Below are 21,545 nucleotides of genomic sequence, written 5' to 3' on the forward strand. Positions count from 1 at the left end.
AGAGTATTTGTTTATTATTGTTGTGTTGGTGTACGAAAAGAGAGAATATTTATTTATTATTGTTGTATTGGTGTACGAAAAAAGAGAGTATTTGTTTATTATTGTTGTATTGGTGTACAGTCAATTCTCTTATACCTCACTATTTATAGAGATAAAGTATGAACATTTTTAAACTTTATTTAATTTCAATTTGTCTTGGGAGTTTCATTTTTTCATAAAAAAAATCAGCTGCCCATAATAATCATCCACATTTTCGAACTTATCACAACACTATGAGATTTTAGGATCCAACAAAACTAATTATTATAGTGAGAAAATCTAACATCTTATATAAGTTTTATTTATTTATTTATTTATTTATTTATTTATTATTATTTTTAAACCTTAAGTGACTCATGTCAGTTTCTTGGAACCTTCATCCAAGTCCAAATAATTAATTGGTCAATTGGATGCAAGAATAGGACACGGTAACTTAAATATATACCATATATGCATGCACCCAATTAAGGTACATGATAAGGAAGATTTTAACCTTTGAAGGATAAAGCAAAATAACAAATAAATCCAAATTCAGTCTATCCACACAATTAAAAGACAGAAGATGACAAATTAAAGAAAGAAACATTGAATGTGGAAAAGATGGCGTTAGGACTTAGGAACACATGGTTGGTTTGGCCACTTGTTTTTTTCTTCATCATCTCTTCAACCAACAAGAACAACCCATACGTACCCTAAATCACATGTATGTTTTTGGGTGTTAAAATATAAAAATCAAAATCTCAAATATTTATTTTATAAGGAGATTAAATTTATCTATAGTATACAAGATGCATGATTAGATATTTGTTATTTATTGACGTAAGAACACAACTAACTTTTTTTCCTACAGAACGTAAGAACATAAATTTAATTATATGTTATTGTTCCTTTCTAGTTTTTACTTTTTTACAACAATGTAATTCAGGTAGATTGATAGATACAGCTTTCTTTTTTTAATTATTTTTTAATTTAATTATAAATATAAAACATTATTGTTCAAAAAATTATTATGTATGTGCTAAACTAAATAATTTAGCCACCACTTATATTTTATATTTTCCCTTGCCAAGATTGTGAAACCCCCTCACCACCTTCCTTTTTTTTTTACCAAGAATTTGATTACTTTAACTAAAAATATTTTTAAAAAATATTAGATAAATAAATCATTTTTATAATTAAATTTGATCAGTTCAACCAAATCTTTCTTTTTTTTTCTTATGTCTTTTTTTTTAACTAAAATTTTTGAATATCAATTGTTAAGTTATTAGATTAATTTAGTTAAATTTAATTACTAAAATAACTTAGTTATGCAGTATTATTATTTCGTAATCCAAATTAGAATTTAATTTGACGCTGACAAGAAAATGGTACGAGTTTGCCTAATACTTTACTAATAAGAACTTAGTAGTAATCTACTTTAAAAGTAAACAGACATTTGTACTATTTAGATTTCTACATAATAATTTTCTCAAAATAAAAAATTCAAGATAAAGTAGATAAACAATCATTAGTGCATATGAAGAATAAGGAATATAAATAAGACAATTATTTTAAAATATTAAAAGTTAAAAATTATATCGTATAACCAATAATTTGGGATAAAATATGTTTTTTTTTATCTCTAAGGTTTATGATTTAAAAAAAAAATTCTTAATATTTAATTTTATTTCTAAATTCTTTTATTATATCAAAATTATTCTAAAGTATTTTTAATTTGTGTTAAAATTATATTTTTAATTTTATTTCTAATATTTTAAATAAAATTAACATCCAAATATAAATTTAAAACAAATAAATAATGTTACACACAAAATTAAATAAAATTAAACGTTAACATTATTTTAAAAAATACAAATATTAAAAAAATATTTTACCCTTTATAGTCAATACAATAGAAAGCTACTACATATCAATTACGGAATATAGCAAAAAAATCCTAAATTTTGTACTTCACTGTTATACAAATTGACATAAAATTACTTGATAAAAACTATAAATAATTATATATGAAATATAAAATAATTTATATACAATTATTTTTATATTAATAATTAAAAATTATTAAATATAATTTAATTAATTATGTTAAATTATTCAACAATATTCAACTAACAATCTTATATAGATTTTTATTAACATTCAATAATTTATAGTTGGAAATTCAAGTGAAGTCAATTTTAGGTGAAATTGATATTTAAAAATCATATTGGATAAAAATTTAATCAAATCAATTAAATTATCTAACAACTATTAAATACTAACTTCACTGATATCATGCATTGAAACTCGCATATTAACTTTCGTTAGTTTATGAGAGATGTAAATACGGTGATAAATACTATGACAAAAATGACGAAAAAATTATAACTTTCGCATGTGAAATTTCTTTTGTCTTAAAAGAAATTTAAAAACAATTTTAAATAGGACGATGCTTCTATTTAAATAATTTTTTATTTTATTTTTTTTGTTTAATTTATTTGAATCCAAAAAAAACTTTACTGCACTAAGTTTTAGGTGCAGTATAAAAACAAAAAATTTATATGTCCGAACAAAATGAGGAAAGTGTCCCCACACGCTTTCGCCACGCACTCACAAACACACACAAATCCATTCCGTGCAGTTCGTAATTCGTATATATCTCTCTCTTCTCTTCTCTTTTCTCTTCTATCTTCAATTATTTGATTAATTTATTATCACACTCTCTCCGTTTTGTACTCATTCACTTGCCAACTTCTTTTTCTTTTTTCTTTTCCTATTCAAAGAGCTCAATAATATATAATCATGAGTAGCAGCAAGAGCAACAAGAAAGGAGGAAGAGGAGGAGGAGCGCCACCGCCTCCAAGGGCGCCGGCTCGCACCTGCGTGGGGAAGTATGAGCTTGGAAAGACTATCGGAGAAGGAAGCTTCGCGAAGGTTAAGTTCGCCAAGAACGTTGAGAATGGAGATCATGTTGCCATCAAGATCCTTGACAAGTCCCATGTCCTCAAACATAAGATGATTGAGCAGGTACTACTTTCTCATTTTTATTATTCATCTTTTTTTCATTTTCACCAATGGATTCTCTCCTGTCAGATAGTATTATCAATATTCTGTTTGGTCTTTTTCCTTTTATGCCAAAGTAAAAAAATAAAAAATAAATGTGACTTTAAAAAATAATAGAAAATACTATCTATACGCTATAAATGTATATATTTATATATAAATTTATGAATAATTTAGTTTTTTAATATATTTTATATTTTAACTGCTGATGTACGCATGTACAAATAAGATAGTTGAAAAATAATAGTAAACTAAGAATTCGTTCTGATCTTAATTCTATCTTATTGGTTTTGTTTTTGATTAGTTTAAAGAAGTAGTTGAGAATTTTGTATTAAAAAGATTTGCACGTGATCCAGATAAAGTGTAAAATATTACATTTTTGTGAGAGTAGTGTGTAGTGAATTATTATTATTTTTTTCTTGGCTTCAAATGAAAAATAATTTTTTCCTTTTTAATTTAGTTTTTTTAATCAATGTTTGCAGCTGAAGAAGGAAATCTCGGCGATGAAGCTGATCAACCATCCAAACGTTGTAAGAATATTTGAGGTAACCAACCACTTTTCCCAAAAAGTGTTCCATTTTGAGCATAAATTGCTGAAAGCTAAAATTGAATGAATTAAGATATTATTTTATGTTATTGCTAAACGCTAATGTTTATAATTTATTATCATTGTTCTTTTTGGTGACACTGTGATACACCACTATTCATAGTGAATTTAGAATCACCTTAAAATGTTCTTAGAATTTTTGTACTGTTATGCTGTGCAAGATTTTTCCTTGTTCTGGCATGGTGGAAAAGATTCTTCTGATTGAAAAATTAGTTTGTTGCGGTTTAATCTAAAATTGATACATTTACTGGAAGGGACATTTATTTTAAAACAGAAGAAGTATTATTTTCTTTTCCTAGAATCATAATCAATTGCAAACATTGTTAAATATGTTATATTCTAAGTTAAATATGTGTTCTATGTTTAAGAATAGGTGATGGCAAGCAAAACAAAGATTTACATTGTTCTAGAGTTGGTTAATGGAGGAGAACTATTTGACAAAATTGTAAGTAATTGCTCATTTACCCTTTTTTTTTCTATGGATCTTGGATTAGAATCTAAACAATTCCTCTGTCACATGCTGGATCTTTGATTATTATCTAGGCGAGATATGGAAGACTAAAAGAGGATGAGGCAAGAAGCTATTTTCAACAACTAATCAATGCAGTTGATTATTGCCATAGTAGAGGAGTTTATCATAGAGATTTGAAGGTAGATAGCAACTAAGTTAGTCCCTTTTTAATAACTTGCGATCGAGTTAAGAAATAAAAAATCGGTAGACTAATATTCAGTGTGTATTTTGCAGCCTGAGAATCTTCTTCTGGACTCAAATGGTGTTCTTAAAGTTTCGGATTTTGGATTGAGTACTTACGCGCAGCGAGTAAGATCATAGGGACAACAGCTATTAGTTCTTTATGCAAATTTATGTCTTAGGATACAATTATTCTAAGATCAACCATGCTAGGTGTATACTAAAATCAGCCACCAATTTAAAATACATATTATAATACAAAATACATGTTAAAAATGAGTTAAACTACACATGTAGAATACGGGGGTGACTATTTTAGTGTATAAATAGCATTTTTGATTCACAGATAGAATATCATCCGTGTCATTAAGACAATAACCAAACACGACTATTTATTACAGGAGGATGAACTTCTTCGCACGGCATGTGGAACCCCGAATTATGTTGCTCCCGAGGTAGCTAATACTTTATGTGCATATATATTAATGGAAGATATGTATATATATAGATGTATGTAATGTGAGTCTGGAATTTGAATAAGGTGATCAATGATAGAGGCTATGTTGGATCTGCATCTGATATATGGTCTTGTGGAGTCATTCTCTTTGTACTCATGGCTGGATACTTGCCTTTTGATGAACCAAATCAAATGGCACTTTACAAGAAAGTAAGTTTAGTAACTGTCTCAAGGCAAAAAAAACAGAATTGCTTGGCGAAAATTTATCTTTAGAGTCTAATTTGGGGACTGAATTCTGTGCATGTGTTTCAGATTGAAAAGGCTCAATTCACATGTCCATCTTGGTTTTCGCCCGAGGCAAAAAAAATTCTGAAGCGAATTCTGGATCCAAATCCTCTCACAGTGAGTTCTAAAATCTAAACTGAATTTTTTCCCCAGATTCTTAGTCTTAGTTTTACAATGTTATACTGTTTTTTTTTTTTGCCTTTTTATGTATATTTAGTTGCATTTTCGCAGAGGATAAAAATTCCTGAACTCTTGAGAGATGAATGGTTTAGAAAAGGATACAAGCCACCAAGTTTTACAGAGGAAGAAGATGTAAATGTAGATGATGTAGCTGCTGCTTTTGATGATTCTAAGGTACTACTTCTTTATTTGATTAAAAGATTTAATTTGCTTATCATAAGAGAGTTTTGATCTGTAGAAATGTCATTAAGTTAATTCTCTTTATGTGTAGGAAAATCTAGTGACAGAGAGAAAAGAGAAACCGGTTTCAATGAATGCTTTTGAACTCATTTCAAGATCTCAAAGCTTTAACCTTGACAGCTTATTTGAGCAGCAAACAGTAAGTAAAATATGAGATTTGATCTTTAACTTGATCATATTAACAAATTTATTTATATTTTGAATGAAAACTCTCTTTTAAGAGAATTATTTTTTATCTATGTGATTGTACTTGATTAATGATGCATTGATCCTTAGCTTGTTTAATTATATTTTCTTAAAATCAAATTATTATAGGGAGTTGTAAAGAGAGAAACACATTTTACTTCACAACATCCTCCGAACGAAATCATGTCGAAAATTGAGGAAGCTGCCAAGCCTCTTGGATTCAATGTTCACAAGCGAAATTATAAGGTAAAGATTCAATCTTAGGCATTTATTTTGTTGCAAGCAATCTTTGAATCCATTTCAAATTCTAACTTCGAGTTAAATTCTGCAGATGAGGCTGCAAGGTGATAAGAGTGGAAGGAAAGGTCATCTTTCGGTGGCTACCGAGGTATATAAAATTTCCAATGTTTTCTAATTTAAGCATTTTCTGAATAAGAAAGAGGAAATTGTGAAAACAATAAAGTAGATGAGAAATACTAGGGGATCATCAAAATTTATTGTTTGTGGCGATCTTTAACGATCAACTCAATTTATTTAGTCTAGTAATCTAACAACATACTTTATCCCATACTTTTAAATATTGATGGCCAAAAACAATAAATTCTGACGCCCCCTAGCAATCCTCAAAATAGATTTTATGTTGATTGCTAAAATAGAAAATCTACTTATTTAGGTTTTCGAAGTGGCGCCCTCCTTGCACGTGGTGGAGCTGCGGAAAACCGGTGGCGATACACTGGAGTTTCACAAGGCATGTTTCTTAGCTCTGTTAATAACAAAATATTAATCACCTAATAATTAACCATTGTTTTTGTAGTTTATATCTCATTTGCTTTATTTTTTTCTTATATTTAAATCAATATAGCCAATTTTGAACTTTTTTATACTAAAAATGTTGGTACTTTTGCGTTTTCTTTTTTATTATTATTATTATAATGGCTTATGATTAAAATTAAATTTCAATTGGTAATAATAATAATAATAAATTGTTGTAAAATCACTTTTTTGAAAATTAGAAACAAATACATATTCTCCTAGTTGTTATTTATTGAAGCTAACCTTGGTCATTACTGATTTTATATGCAGTTCTACAAAAACTTCTCTTCAGGGTTGCAAGACATAGTTTGGCATACTGAAGAAAAAATTTGAGGAATAAAAGGTATAGCCTGTTCTTTTTTGCCCTAATATAGTAATATGTATCTTATTTTTAATAACAAAAAGTTCAAATAGTTTTGATGCCAGTCAACTCACTAAAATTAAGATACATTCTAGTATCAAAGAATAGTGATAATATGCATGTTTTATACTATAGAATCAGGAAATAGATTTTGGCGAATTTGTTATACCATTTTATGGTATGCTTTATCTCAGAGTTTTTTTCTATTGGTCTTTCTGATGATTAAATAATTGGATGTAATTATGTGTTGTGTTGCACAGGTGCTGTAGACATGCAATTATCCCGGTTCATGGAATTATGAAAGAGATAGAGTAACTTTTTAAATTTGGAGAGTTTTGAAATTAAATTTGAGAGTAAATTAAACTTTTGTAAATAGTTCTTTCATATCTTAATTTGGATATAGTTCACTCTTCCCACAGAGAAAAGTAGTGATAAGAGACTCCGGATTCTGAACATGTAATACAATTGAACATAAGTATTATATGAACTACTATGTGTGTGACAATGTTTTGGATTCGGTTTTGGAACAACAGTTTCATTGTAAATTCTATTTTTTCCAGCATAGTTATTTAATCTTGATCATAAAATAACATGCTGGTTGTGGCATTATACTACTGTTCTCATAGTTAGGAAATATTTATTCACACGAAAGACAACACTATCCTCAACACAAAAAAAAGGACAACACATCACCTAATCTTTATTGTTTTGAGACATGCTTAAGGGGTCTTTTATTTATTTAAAAAAATGGTCACTAAATTTGATAATTGACCACGTAGGACAAAAAAGGGATCCACAAAATAGAATTATAAAAAAGATATTGAATTTTTATAGTCACTAATCTTGATTTGGCACAACATAGCATCAATATTATTGTTAATAGGGTCTACATGGCCGGGTGAAGTCGAGTTCATCTTAATTCGGATTCAATCTTAAATAATGATCGGGTCTATTTTTGAGACTCTTACGCGTTCTTAAATCCGGTAAAATCATACTACTTTCGGATCACACTAAAACTGAGTCTAAATCGGTGAAGTTCGGATTTTGATAAACTTTATGTCAAAAATTTATTATGCACTTATTTATAAAAAAGAAAAAGACATACTTATTACCGAAAAGTTGATATTCATATTTGGACTTGAATTTGTCCATAAATTCTAATTTCCTATTTCTTTAATCTATTTTCTAATTCAACTAAGTGTGATTAAAAATAAAACAATAAGTTTATAATTAATATAACATAGTATTGGAATTAATTTAAAATATATATACATTTTTTAATTCTCTTAGGGTGTACATGGAATCGGGTGAAGCCGGGTTCGCCTTGACCCGGACCAGGCCCTAAATAATGACCGAGTCTATTTTTTAGACTCTTACCGTCTCTAGAAATTATGTGCATCCACAAACAGTAAGAATAGATTTTGACATTTTGTACATATATAGTAAAAAAACTGTCAGAAAAATTATTCAATACCAGAGAAAATTTTTTTTTTTTTTTTTTGAATTTGGGATTATCCAGGTTCTTATACAAACAAATATCAACAGGAAAAAAATTACTCTACCAGATGACATCAAACTAATTTAATCATGATACAAAATGACTAGTGAACCTTCAACCTGGTTTAAGTAAGAAAAACAAATGATGCAGAAGCAGAACTCATCAATGGATCTAGCAGCACATCAGGAAAATTGTGTAAATACAAACAATAAATTTTGAAGGATTTGAATGACAACAGAAGCAATAATTTGATACCTTCTATCTACCAATATGCAACAATAACTAACAAAGGCTATGGAATCAGAGGCTTATAGATCACTACGAACTAGTGAGGAATAAGAAAGAATATATTCACACATCAACAAACAAAATTGCAAAGATAATATATTCACAAAAATAGTTATAGGCTTCAAGCATCAACAAACAAAATTCCGACATCCAATTTTAAAAAGAAACTAAAAAGTTAATTCCTAAAGTTTGTCTAGTTTCTGTCTATGGTCATGTTATTGTGGTTTCCTGGGAGCTCATCTCCTCCAATGCCTCTAAGGTTGATCACAAGATTTCCATCCTTAATCATGACAGGGCCAACCTCGGAGAGAAGGTCCAAGGATGGTGTTTGACATGCCTCTCGAAGCAGGGATTGAGCCTCACAATACCCTGAAAGAAATTGTTCAGTGACATCACTAGGATCAGTTTGAACATGGCGGGTTTTCATCTTCGACTCAAGAAATTGAGGTATCGAGGATTGAACAAAATTCTCAGCTAAAGGCCCCAATGTCGACAGATCATAAGCTTTCCGACAACGCAGAGTAACCTACATCATCCCAATCAAACACTTTAACAAATCAAGATTGACATCAATCAATTGCACTTAGAAAAAATCAACTGAAAAGTTGGATGATATACATACAAGATATTCAGCTAATGATGATCCATCAGAATGGGAATGAAGACAATTCCATGTCAAGTCGGCAATCTGAGCAGCTATCATCTCGCGCAGCATCTGGACACAGTTTACTGACAAGTCAATGGTGGCAGATGACTTCTCAGCCTCGAGCTTCCACAGTATGAAGAACCAATATGAAGCGTCATATAATGCATCCATGGCAAGGCGATAGCCTTGGACGGTGCTGAGATCGCAGGAGAGAGTAATGTGGGTGGAGAGGGCTCCCAGGTTGAAGAGAACAGAGGCCTTCTCGAAATGGATGTTGTGCTGAGAAGAGTCCTCTTGTGGGTTGAATGCATTGTACCATACAAAGATAGGTGGATTGGGTGAGGGAGTCATGGAGAACAAAGGCTCAATCATGCAAAGGCATTTCAAATAGAGAATGAGGCAGTCGCGGCGAACGGGTAGAGACAGATCATCACGCTGCATTTCACTGCGCAATTTGTCTACCGTTTTGAAAAGGCCTTCTACTCTTTTTGCCTCGCTCTCAGAGTATTTAAGGGCAACATAACTGCGAAGGGACTCATAGAGGTCCAAGGGCTCACTCTTCTTCAAAGGGATCGGAGGCATAATTGACAAAGACGAAGAAGAGAGGATTTCCAAATTTGTTGGATAAGGAGGAGGCATGTCCCAAGGGTTGGCCACTAGCTTTCCATCATCAATAATCTTGAAAGAGCTGTACTCAGAGAGGAGGAGGTCAAGGTATGGGATTCGTTCTTGCTTCGGTATAGACTTGTGTTTAAGCTTCCAAATCTTTCTAACTAATTCTGCATCAAGATCAAGAGGACAGGAACGGAACAATGAACTCCAGCAACAAATCCCTCTAACTAATTTTTCAGTGACAGATACCGCATCATGATCAAGAGGACAGGAACGGAACAATGAGATTGTTTCAGGTAGCTGGGATTTGGGTAGGATGGATGATCGCCTCCGATGAGCCTCCACCTGAAAGAATTTCACCTTCTGATGAAGATGAGTCATCCATGTTCGGTCAAATGAGAAGACATGTTCGGTTACAGCCGAATCATGTAGTATCAGATCATATGCTATCTGATAATTCACGGAAACCTACATCATCATCGTCGTCATCATCATCATCATCATCATCCTCATCCTCGAAAATCTAAAATGAAAAAAAAATGAAGAGTCAAGACTGACCAATCTAAACGTAACGGCACATCGATGTTGTTGAAGAGCGGAACTGGCGGCAGTGTCGTTGTTGTTGAGTTCGAGTTGTTGTTGTAATCTGATCTCCAAAGCCTGAGCGCCGCAGAGGCGGTACAGAGTCTCGGCGAAGAGGAGAGTCAAGTCGAGGGTGGCAGAGACGTCCTTGGCAAAATCCTTCCAGAGTTTGAAGAAGAAATTGGCGGCGGCATTGAAGGCGTCGATTGCAAGGTGACGGCCAAGGGGGGTGGTGCGGTCGCAAGAGGCCCCAATCTGGCTGCACACGGCGCCAAGGTTGAAGAGAACAGAAGCCTTCTCCAATTGGATGCTGTTGCGCTGCGAGGAGACCCCATTCTCATGCTCAGAGTAGAAGGCGTCGTACCAGACAAAGACGATGGGGTCGGAGGAGATAGCGGTGAAGAGTGGGTCAACCATGCAAAGGCATTTGAAGTAGTGAATGAGGCAGTCACGTTGCATGGGAAGGGAGAGGTCCCCTCGCTCCACAATGTCGCTGCGGCATTTATTTAGGGTTTCCAGAACGCTTTCAACTTTCTGTGCATCGCTCTCTGAGTATTTTCTCGCTACCAAATTGCGTAACGGCCTGTACAGCTCCACCGGATCACTCTTCTTCACCGGGATTGCCAGAAGCCTTTCTGGATTCGGGTTCGGGTTTGGGTTCGGGTTCAACAACCTCTGATTATCGTTGCTCATGACGACGGCGAACCAGGATTGGATTAGGAATCAGGAAATCGATGGCTAACCTTGCTCGTTACTGATTTTGAAACTATCTAGTTGTTATTCCGCACCCCCTAGTTCCGTTTTTTTTTTGGTCATTGTCTGGGCCGGATAACCCAGCCCAAACATTGGTGAGGAATTCCACTCCTCCTTCTCCAGTTGCTGTGCGCTCCTCCGTGGTCTTCATTGATGGTTTCTAGATTCTACTCCATGGTAGCCACCATTCATGCCTGAGATGCCATTGAAGGTCTGAAAAGGAATCTCTGATCTCCCTATTCTCCGAACATCTGCTTCACCCACCACCGGCGTCACCATCATCGCCAGACCACCGCCACCAGCTCCCTTATACCGCCGTAACGTTCCCACTCATTCCTCTTTAACTTATTAAATTATCCGATAAAACATTTTTTCTGTTTTTAGTAAAACGGGCCTAAAGACACACCTTGGATTGGAGAATCCTTCTTCAACAAAAATTGAATCCACTAGAACTATTAAGAAATCTTGGAGCAAACACACAATTTTATTCCTACTTTTATGTATTTATAATATTTTAGTTCAATTCGCATGATTTTTCGAGTCAACCAAGCCAACCATTGAGTTTGGATTCGTTTTGAAGGCTCTACGTGCAACTATGCATTTTCACCAAATATTTTTCTTGGAAAAATTTTAACAATTCATTCCATGCTTAAAGATTGTATTTAGAATAAATACTCAATTCAGTCAATGTTTATTCACACGAAAGACATTACAATTCTTACAACTAACTCCTAACATTTGTTTAAACATACTAGTGAACTAATCACTAGATCCGTCCGATTTGATTATAGAAAGACAACATATCACTTAATCTTTTTTATTTTGAGACATTTTCTTCCGATAAATGTTTATCAAATGTCATAAAAATTAGTTTAGTTGTAGTTTAATTTGTAATATGTAAATGTTTTATTTGGTGGAGAATGATTATTACCTAAAATGACGTTGCAAGAAGCAGCAGCCAGCGAGACTCTTTGGAAAGGAAGAAATCGCGTCGAACGAGATATATGGTAAGAGAATAGTGACACTTTCTCATTAGAAGACTTGAAAGAAGAAAAAAGGATGTTAAAAAGAACATAGTGATGGTGATGAGGTACCATAATATATAATAGAAATAATAGAAGTAGAAATTATGATGATAAGAGCGAGATTGCTAGCGGTGGTGATGATTGGACATTTTGTTGTATCTAACTTTGGGGAATGAGGGTTTAACATTATAAATAAAACCACCACTAAATTAATTTATGTTAGTATTTAACATGCTTTTTAGTAGAAAAATTGCATTGTCTCATAATAATAAATTCAGAGGTCTTATTCCCCTTCTTTTTAATTAAGAGTCGCGTTGGCTTTTGATTAATTGTGTTCAAATGCATTACTCTACACTCACCAAATCAAATACTAGCTGTAATTAGCAAATTTGGGACAACTTAAAGGTAAATGGATCAACAGCAATAGCAAAAAGATAATCAAACTTTGGGGATTATCATTCTTGATACTAGTTCAACCACCAATAATACCAACCTAGTTAAATTCTGTAGATGAGGCTGCAAGGTGATAAGAGTGGAAGGAAAGGTCACCTTTCGATACCGAGGTATAATTTCCAATGTTTTCTAATTTAAGGATTTTCTGAATAAGAAAGAGGAAATCGTGAAAACAATAAACTAGATGAGAAATATTAGGACATTATCAAAATTTATTGTTTTTGGTCATTCTTAGCCATCAACTCAATTTCTTTAGCCTAATAATCTAACAACATACTTTATCCTATATTTTTAAATATTAATGGCAAAAAATATAAATTCTCACAGTTCCTAGCACTCCTCTAAATTTTATGTTGGTTTCTAAAATAGAAAATCTACTTATTTAGGTTTTTGAAGTGGCGCCCTCCTTGCACGTGGTGGAGCTGCGGAAAACCGGTGGCGACACACTGGAGTTTCACAAGGCATGTTTCTTGAGTTAAGTCTCAAAGTGGTCCTTGAAATTACACTCGAGTTTCATAATAATCTCTGAAGTTAATAGTTACCTATATTCGTCCCTGAAGTTGCACTCCGAGACTCAGATTCGTCCTTCCGGCACATTCCATCGATCTGGCGTAACTAGAAAGCTGATATGGACTCCTCTAGACATGCTGGCCAGGTAACCGCTAGCTGACGTGGATTAGTAAACTTTTATAGTGCAATGTGGTCCCTAAATCAAAGTTGAAAAACCTAATCCCTAAATTTGATTTAAAGATAACTAGATGACCAATTGTTGGTAGTGTTTTTATTTGTATTGCTTATTTGTCTCAAACTCATTTTCCTTCATTCAGGCTTCACAACTTCAGAGCAGCATGATGGAAACAATGGAAGCTGCTGAGTTAGAAAAGCAGAAATATAATAATACCAGAATGGAAGTTCTTGCACGATTAGCTAAACTGGAGGCATGTTAATTTAATTAGTTTAAGGATTAAGCCATTTTATTCATATCAATTGGAAATGGTAATGTTCATATGATGTATAACTGGCTACACCTTTGGTAAATAATTTATAATGATGTTTAAGCTCCACAGATATCTACATAAGCTTATTGTTGATGAAGTTTGGACTGGTTGCATTGTTGCAGACTGCTAATGCTGATCTTGCGAAATCTCTTGCAGCAGTGCAGTGAAACCTTGAAGTAGAGGTGTGTTTAAATTTATATCACTTTCCACCACCAAATATTATCTGCAGAATTATAAGTTTTGTAGCTAGTATTGATAAAATGTGTAAATTTGTGCATTAAAATCAGACCTGCTGGCTGCTACTAATTATCACAAGGATTTTGATTTGAGTACTAATATTGTGTATGAAAGCTGATAAGAGTCAAATATCCTAGGATCTTATACCCTCTTACAGGATTTAGAAAATTTTCCAAGTAGTTGCATTGAAAATATAAAACTAAATGAATTTGATTAGTCCAATTCCTGAAGATGATGTGGCTGCAAGTGTAACTGATTTTAGAATTAGAATCAGAATGTTGTATTGGAATTTAATCAACTAAATAGTGTGCTTTGCTTGAATTCATATATGATTTTTATCCCGGAGTGATTCTTATCACTGGGCAACAATACTAAATGGGTATTAACTACTAAACGTTTTGGACCAGGTTAAACAAGTGGCTGAACTAAGACAGCAAATTGCATTTAAAGAGTCTATTCATGAAGATACTGCCCCTATGCAAATTCATCAACTCATTATGTGATACATTATTTCCTTACAACATATACTAGTGTTTTTCACTGGACTTGTTGACTACCAACGTTTTGTACCCTGCTTTGAACATCTATTAAAATCTTAAAGATTATAAGAATTTTTAGTAAGGTTTGCAAAAGATTAATTTAGGCCTATAAGGTTAATTTCAAGCTTATTCATATACATATTACTATGGGCATATTCTGTTATCAAGAGACTGGTGAATATTCATGATTCAAAAGTATTAAATGCTTTGGACAGAATAGGTGGTTAGTATGCAATCAAAGGACTTCATTTAGGTGTGAAGCAAAGTTATGCTAGGCTACTATACGATATAGGCCCTTCATGTCTTCAAGTAGATTGTTCTTTAACCTTGCCTAGGAGTATGGTTGATGTAGAATATGTATTCATACTGGATTTCTATTTGCAAGGCATGGTCAATAAAAGATTAAAATTTTTACACATGGTTGCACTCCAATTAGTTATGCTCCTAGCTTAGTCAAAATTATGTTGAAATGAGCTGGTCTACTAATAAGTTAATGATCCTTTAAACTTTTGTAGAGCTCAAAAGGAACACGAGCAATCTTCATCAAGCTGTAGCTTCACAAAATCAAGTTATGCTATTATTTTCTGATTTGGGTGTGTAAATATTTTGATTACTTTTGTGAGCAGAGCACTCTATAATTGGTGATAAAGTTATACAATTACAAGAAAAGGTAAGCTTTAGAACTTTTCAACTGATCTATATTTGATTTTTCCCTCTTGAAGAGCTTTTGCCTTTCAAATGCTGTATGCTTTATTATTTATAGTATCTGTTCTTGAATAGTCTTTTATATATCTCATTTTGTCTAATTTAAAGATGGAAAAGAGAAGAGAAGAGTAGAGAGGGGGTACTACAGAGAATGATGATCAAATTTGAGGATTAGGATTTTCAACTTTAATTTAGGAACTAAATTGCACCATAAAAGTTTACTAATTCACGTCAGCTAGTTATTACTTGGCCAGCCAGCGTGTCACAGAGGAGTCCAGATTAGCTTTTCGGTGGCATCAGATGAACAGAATGTGCCGGAAAGACGAATCTGAGTCCCGAAGTGTAACTTGAGAGACCAATATAAGTAACTATTAACTTCAAGGACTACTAAGAGTCTCAAGTATAACTTCAAGGATCATTTTGAGACTTAACTCCATGTTTCTTAGCTCTATTAATAACAAAATATTAATCACCTAATGGCTTATGATTAAAATTAAATTTTAATTGGTTTAATAATAATAATAATAAATTGTTGTAAAATCACTTTTTTGAAAATTGGAAACAAATGCATATACTCCTAGTTGTTATTTATTGAAGCTAATCTTGCTCATTACTGATTTTATATGCAGTTCTACGAAAACTTCTCTTCAGGGTTGCAAGACATAGTTTGGCATACGGTTGAAAAAAATCTATCTATTCTTAATATATAAAAATAGATACATAAATTTATCCACATTATTTTAAGATATTTCTCTTCTCCTACTAACGCTATGTCAGTAGCATTGTTTACTTAGCAAAATTTTAGAATCAACCACTCAAATCTGATCAAATCAGCTATTATTTCCAAATAAAAAAAATATACAAAAAAAAAACTAAAAAACACAATAAAAACTAACAGTTTAACACAATAAATAATTTTTTCCAAATCAATTCTTATTTCTAAAACAACAAAAACACAAATTAACATTTGTCCAAAAAAAACTGGGAAAACCAAAGAGCCTATTACCCGATCCCATGAGCCATTGCGCTTTTTCCGAAACAAATTGTCCATCATGATATCCATCTTCAGAGGAGTCGCATTGCATAAATTGCAGAAACCAAGCCAAACTCCAGTCCTCTGTTGCGGTTTCCCTGCCGGAGCTCGATTCCGGATCCCAGGTATTTTTCTATAGATTTTTCAATTTGCCCTTTACTCTTCTCATTCTGTTGTTCAATAACATTTTCAATAATCCTATTTATTTGTAATTAATAGTAACATTTTAATTATAAAATCATTACAAGTAGCACAGATTTATGTATTCCTCTTTTTTAACGGGTTCTATTCAACAGTCACAACCAAAATTAATGTCCATTTAAAATTATTGCTCCCCATTGCCTTTCACAATTTAGTTGGAATGGATTATCATTTTTTGATCATGTCTTATTCTCTTTGTTGTAGAAAGATTTTCAGTGACAATGACAGAGTGGAAGACTTAATATCCAAAATAACTAGATTAAAGAGGCGGAGAGTAATCATTTCAAAAAAAAGAAGATAAGAGGATATGTGCCTCCAACATATGATTATGCAATTTGGTTTGTTTAACATATTCTATTTGTGCTTAGTGGAATTATCTCACATGCTAGCTGATCTTCCTTTTAATCATTTTTTATTTATGGCTTCCACTCAATTTGTATATTGTTTTGCTAATAGTTAAAATAAAGATAACTATGTGCAATTAAAATATGTGGCAATTAGGATTACGGATAAAATGCTTTATGGTTTTGTTAAATAAAATACTCAATTATGCAACACAACTATTTCTTATCCTTCACTTTTCTTACCTCTAATTATGGAAAAAAAATGATAAATTGTAATTATAAATATTATTTCTCCATACAAATAATTGTATCCGTTCACCCTGTTTCCTTCAATTCATTCTATTCTATTCCACTTCGTTACCCTACTTCCTATTAATTCAAACATAGCTTATATATGCTTTTACATGTAAATATACAATTCTCTTTAAAAAATCTATGGTCACCAGGAACCATTCTCTCTATCCTTTCTATGTTCTACATAATTGGATTAAGTTATAAATATTTTTACGTTTTGCAAGAACTGTGGTGATAGAAAAGTTTACTTGTTGCTTTGGCTTACTGATTGTCCTTGCTTTTGTGTTGTAATGTAAGTAGTGCTTTCGTAGCAACGTTAAGGAAATTGACTTCATTAAAGTATCTCTGTCCCTAAATTTGATCTTCAATAAATTGATTGCTTGGAATTTATTTAAAACAATGAAGCGGGCTTGGGATTAATAATTGCAAGGAATTTATTGTAAAAAAAAATTTGGTATTATGTTGTTTGTTAGAAAGTTCAGAGCTTTGCTGTGTAGTTGACTATTTCATATGTGGTAAGTCTTTTAAACTCCTATTAAGTCTGATGGTTTCAGTGGCTAAGAGAAGGGGGGTTGAATCTTAGCTCCCTTTTTCGATGCTAACACTTGCTGACCTCCAGAGAAGACTTTTCTGTTTTTGCTCGTCACTGGACACGAGCAACTTTGTTTTGTCTCGTCCCTTGCCACGAGACTTTTCTTTTTGTCTCGTCACTTGGCACGAGATAATTCTGGTTTTTGCTCCTGTGTAGTAGAAAATAGAAATGGAGTAGAAAGGAGAAGAAGATTACACCAGATATATCCTGGTTCAGCTGCTAAGTGCAGTGCAGCCTACATCCAGTCTCCATCACAAACATGATGGAATTTCACTATAATCAATATGATTACAACTTGTAAAGTGCTAACCCAACTTACAAGGGGATTCCCACAGAATCATGAAACACAACATAGATGAACAAAGGAACTTTAAGACATCTATGGCTTTTTCTTTTAATTTTGCACTCTCTGCCTTTTTCCGCTCTATGGCTTTTTCATACAAACCTCACTGTTTGCCTTTTTCCATGAGACTCAAGACATGACAAAATTAACCAGAAAAATTCTAAACAGAATACATTGAAGGAGAAGAGAAATCTGTTAGCTCAGGTAGCTCTGAGAACTCTGTGCCTTGCACTCTCAAATTTTCTCCTTGCTTCAAACAGTGGTTGTTCCCCCTTTTTAAAGAAGAGGAAAGCCTCCACACTTGAAGCCAAAACCGAACCAACTTCTTCCTCCTTCAATGAACAGAACCGGTTCGGCCACTTAGAGAGAGAAGAGATAACCATGTAAAACCCAACATGCAATTACCTCTAGCCCTTTCTTGATCATCACCCTTCATCAATCCGAGCTCTCCATCCTTGGCTTCCTCTCCAAGATGGATTTTTGGCCCTTGATGCTTCATGATGATGATGACTTCATCTGCTTCAATCTCTGCCTTCAACCATCACTTCGCCACTCTAGCTACTCCCTGTGGTGGTTGATCAGAATCAAAGACAAGCCATGCTTCAAGAATCTCTCCTCTTGGCCGAATCTACAACGTCCATTTTTGAGCATGTAAGGCTCAAGATAGCCTCACCAAATCTAACCACATTTGGTAAGTATCTTAGCCACAGCTCACTTTTATTTTGGTGTGTTTTCTTGCCATCATTAGCTTGATGGTCTTGATGCATGCAACTTCTTCCTTTTCTTTGTTGAAGAATATTTCTATTCCTGGACAAGGACCGAAGAAAGAAGAAGAAAGAGATGAGAGAGAATTAAAGAATCTGAAGAAAAGCAATGTAGAGTGGTTAAACACATTAATTTGAGAATAGCTTGCTTTTACTTCCCTTAGCTTAGAGTGGCGTGTTTGTCATAATAGCCATCAATCAAATCAGCTGAATTTCTCTCTCATGTTCCCCATGCATTAATTGACAATGTAATAGATTTTGAAATCCATCACATGGTTAAAGGCTTGGTTCCGTTGGAAGCACTTTGCTTTCATTTTTCCTTGGTTTCGGACCAAGCTTGGAACCTTTTATCATTAATAGAATTTGGGCTTGTAACATTGAGATTAAAACTGGCCCATTTGGTTAACATTTACTTTCCTGATAAAATTGATTTCGGATCAAGCATAGAGCACATAAGAAAGCATTTGTTTGGGCTTGCAACAATAATGTTTATTCTGGCCCATTTAATAATTCAGCCTCATATAGCAATGCTGATTTTTAATTTTGGGCTAGCAACATCTTTGTTTTCCGGCCCAAGGTAAAATCTGCACAACAAAATTATTAATTAAGCAAATATGAAATAAGATCAAATTAATAAAGATTGAGTATCAAGTCATGCTTATACAAAAAAGATTGAGCCTAATGGAGCCAATATCAAACAGAGTAAAAACAGTCACTAATCATCAGAGAAGTTAATATCTTCTTCCTCAGCGTCTCCTCCACTATCATCTCCCAAATCTTCTTTAAAATGTTCCATCATCAGATTGACCCTTTCTTTGCAATTTTTCCAAGCTTTCTTACTCTCATAAGCTTGCTTGCGGGTCTCTTTGTGGGATCGAAACATTATGTCTGCCATGTTCAAAAATTCTCCCAAAATCTGTTTGATGGACTGGATTGTTTTGGAAGATTCTGGCCTGCCTTCATGGTCACTATCCGATGCAGCAGTTTTTCGCCCTTTGGTTTCCTTAGTCGCTCCTCCTCCTCGGATTGTAGACACATCGTTTTCTACCTTCTCATTTAACAAATCAACTTTAAAGTACTCAAAAATTCTAGTTAAAAACATACCATAAGGCAGATTAGCCTTTTCTGGTGCTTCTAACAGAATCCCACATGTGCCTAATCATAATATAACCAAAGGAGATAGGGGTAGAGGTAACCAAAGCAAACAATATGAGACAGTCAGAAAATGTTACTTGGTTGTGTGAGCCGCTTTGGGGAGTCAGAATATGAGTGATGATTCGGTGAAGCAGGGAATTGACTGGTCCAAGGGCTTTGTGGGTTGGAATGGTGCCATGCAATCCAGAAAGGTTCTTGCAAATGTGCTGGAGAATAGTTTTGTGTGAAACGCCAACTTGTGTGTCCCATTTCTCCACCATATATGCTCGCGGTCCTTCATCCTTGAAGCCCAGGGCCGCTCCAATTGTCTCAGCATCAAGGGCTATTTGAACCCTTTTGACATAGGAATGAAGGGTGTCGTTAATAAGTCGCATATTAGCATAAAACTCTCGAACAAGACCTGGGTAGACTGGTTTCTTGATGAGGAGCAAAGGCTTCCAGTTGAGGAGTTCAAACAGAGAGGAAATGTTGGTGCTCTTGAGGTTTTCGATGCTAACAAGATAGGTTGTGCATAAATGACGCTTCTCCATAACCTCTTTGTGAAACTCAAAAGAGGTACAGGAGTTAAATCTGCTTGGATCAAAATGAGAGTGAGTCTTGCTATACTTGTCTCTGAATTCCATGGATTCCAAGTTTGGAGGTTCAGTCGTGTCATTGAGTGCAAACCCCTGATTCTTCTGTGAGCTTTTTCCGGGGGTAGTCTTCTTCGGTGATGAGGGTGGAGGTGAAGGAGTGGGAGAAGTATGAGATTCTTGCTCTTCTTCTTCAACTACAGGTTTCTTGTTCTTGCCTCGGCCTGAACTTTTGTGGGCAATCACCTTCTTTCTCATGGTGGTTGTTTGTTTGGACGGTGGTGAAAGAGAGGATGATGAGGTTGAATGAATGTGGATATGAGTGTGGGTTTGAGGCGTTGATGGTTTTTGAGAAAGAAGAATTCTTTCACTCTTTCTTGGCGCGGTTTTCTTTTTCATGGTAATGGAGGAATGAAATATGAAAGGGTGTGGTGGATAACCGAGTTGAGTGGGAAAGAAGCAAGGTGGGTGACGCATTAAATGAGGCTTGGAGAGAGAGAATGGTGGAAATAATGATCATTAGTGGGCGGTTAATGACCATTATGGGGTGGTTATTACCCAAAAAGATGATTTTCCCTTTTAACTTTTGAAATCTAAAACTGAAAAGTTGTTGCCTTAAATCAAGGGATTAGATGGAGAGAGGGATTTGATTTGACAATAACCACTTCCAAGAAGATATGATGACACAGGGAAGAAGATTCTTATTTGCATAGAGAGATAACTAACAAAACTGTTATGGTGGGGTCATGGAATTTTGGTGGGGCCCATAAAAATTTGAATTCTGCGTTACCTCCCCCTTGACCACAGCTCTTCCATTATGCCATTATTTTTCATCTCGTCCAAACCTACGAGCAAAACTGAACAGAGTCACATATTCACAGATTTTCAATAAAACTTAAATCAAACATTCCCAAACTTTTTCTCAATGTACAGAATCTGTCTTCACAGAGAGGTTTTGTAAAAATATTAGCAATTTGGTCTTCAGATTTTACAAATTGAATATCAATAGT

General features: G+C 33.7%; 2 protein-coding genes across 3 annotated transcripts in view; one reads left to right on the forward strand and one right to left on the reverse strand.

Moving 5' to 3' along the window:
* Positions 1-2,703: 2,703 nt before the first annotated feature.
* The window catches only part of LOC107472909 (CBL-interacting serine/threonine-protein kinase 9), a 39,094-nt gene continuing 20,252 nt past the window's right edge, over positions 2,704-21,545 (forward strand). The window contains exons 1-15 of one of the 2 annotated variants that reach the window (XM_016092435.3): positions 2,704-3,045; positions 3,564-3,626; positions 4,062-4,133; positions 4,232-4,339; positions 4,434-4,508; positions 4,781-4,834; positions 4,921-5,046; positions 5,149-5,238; positions 5,353-5,475; positions 5,573-5,680; positions 5,857-5,973; positions 6,059-6,115; positions 6,401-6,475; positions 6,811-6,883; positions 7,162-7,431. In XM_016092435.3, the coding sequence (XP_015947921.1) occupies positions 2,821-3,045; positions 3,564-3,626; positions 4,062-4,133; positions 4,232-4,339; positions 4,434-4,508; positions 4,781-4,834; positions 4,921-5,046; positions 5,149-5,238; positions 5,353-5,475; positions 5,573-5,680; positions 5,857-5,973; positions 6,059-6,115; positions 6,401-6,475; positions 6,811-6,873 (1,356 nt within the window). In that variant the 5' untranslated portion in view covers positions 2,704-2,820 and the 3' untranslated portion in view covers positions 6,874-6,883; positions 7,162-7,431. Of the gene's footprint in view, positions 3,046-3,563; positions 3,627-4,061; positions 4,134-4,231; positions 4,340-4,433; positions 4,509-4,780; positions 4,835-4,920; positions 5,047-5,148; positions 5,239-5,352; positions 5,476-5,572; positions 5,681-5,856; positions 5,974-6,058; positions 6,116-6,400; positions 6,476-6,810; positions 6,884-7,161; positions 7,432-21,545 lie in introns of those variants that run through there. The other variant, XM_021134803.2, reaches the window with a different exon arrangement.
* LOC107472908 (uncharacterized) lies at positions 8,726-11,714 on the reverse strand. Its single transcript, XM_016092432.3, has 3 exons — positions 10,504-11,714; positions 9,310-10,413; positions 8,726-9,213 (listed from the first exon to the last, which is right to left on the reverse strand). The coding sequence occupies exons 1-3, from the start codon at positions 11,218-11,220 to the stop codon at positions 8,881-8,883; spliced, it is 2,154 nt and encodes a 717-aa protein (XP_015947918.1). The 5' UTR covers positions 11,221-11,714; the 3' UTR covers positions 8,726-8,880.

The sequence above is a fragment of the Arachis duranensis genome, chromosome 2 (assembly GCF_000817695.3).
Source record: "Arachis duranensis cultivar V14167 chromosome 2, aradu.V14167.gnm2.J7QH, whole genome shotgun sequence".
Lineage (NCBI taxonomy): Eukaryota > Viridiplantae > Streptophyta > Magnoliopsida > Fabales > Fabaceae > Arachis > Arachis duranensis.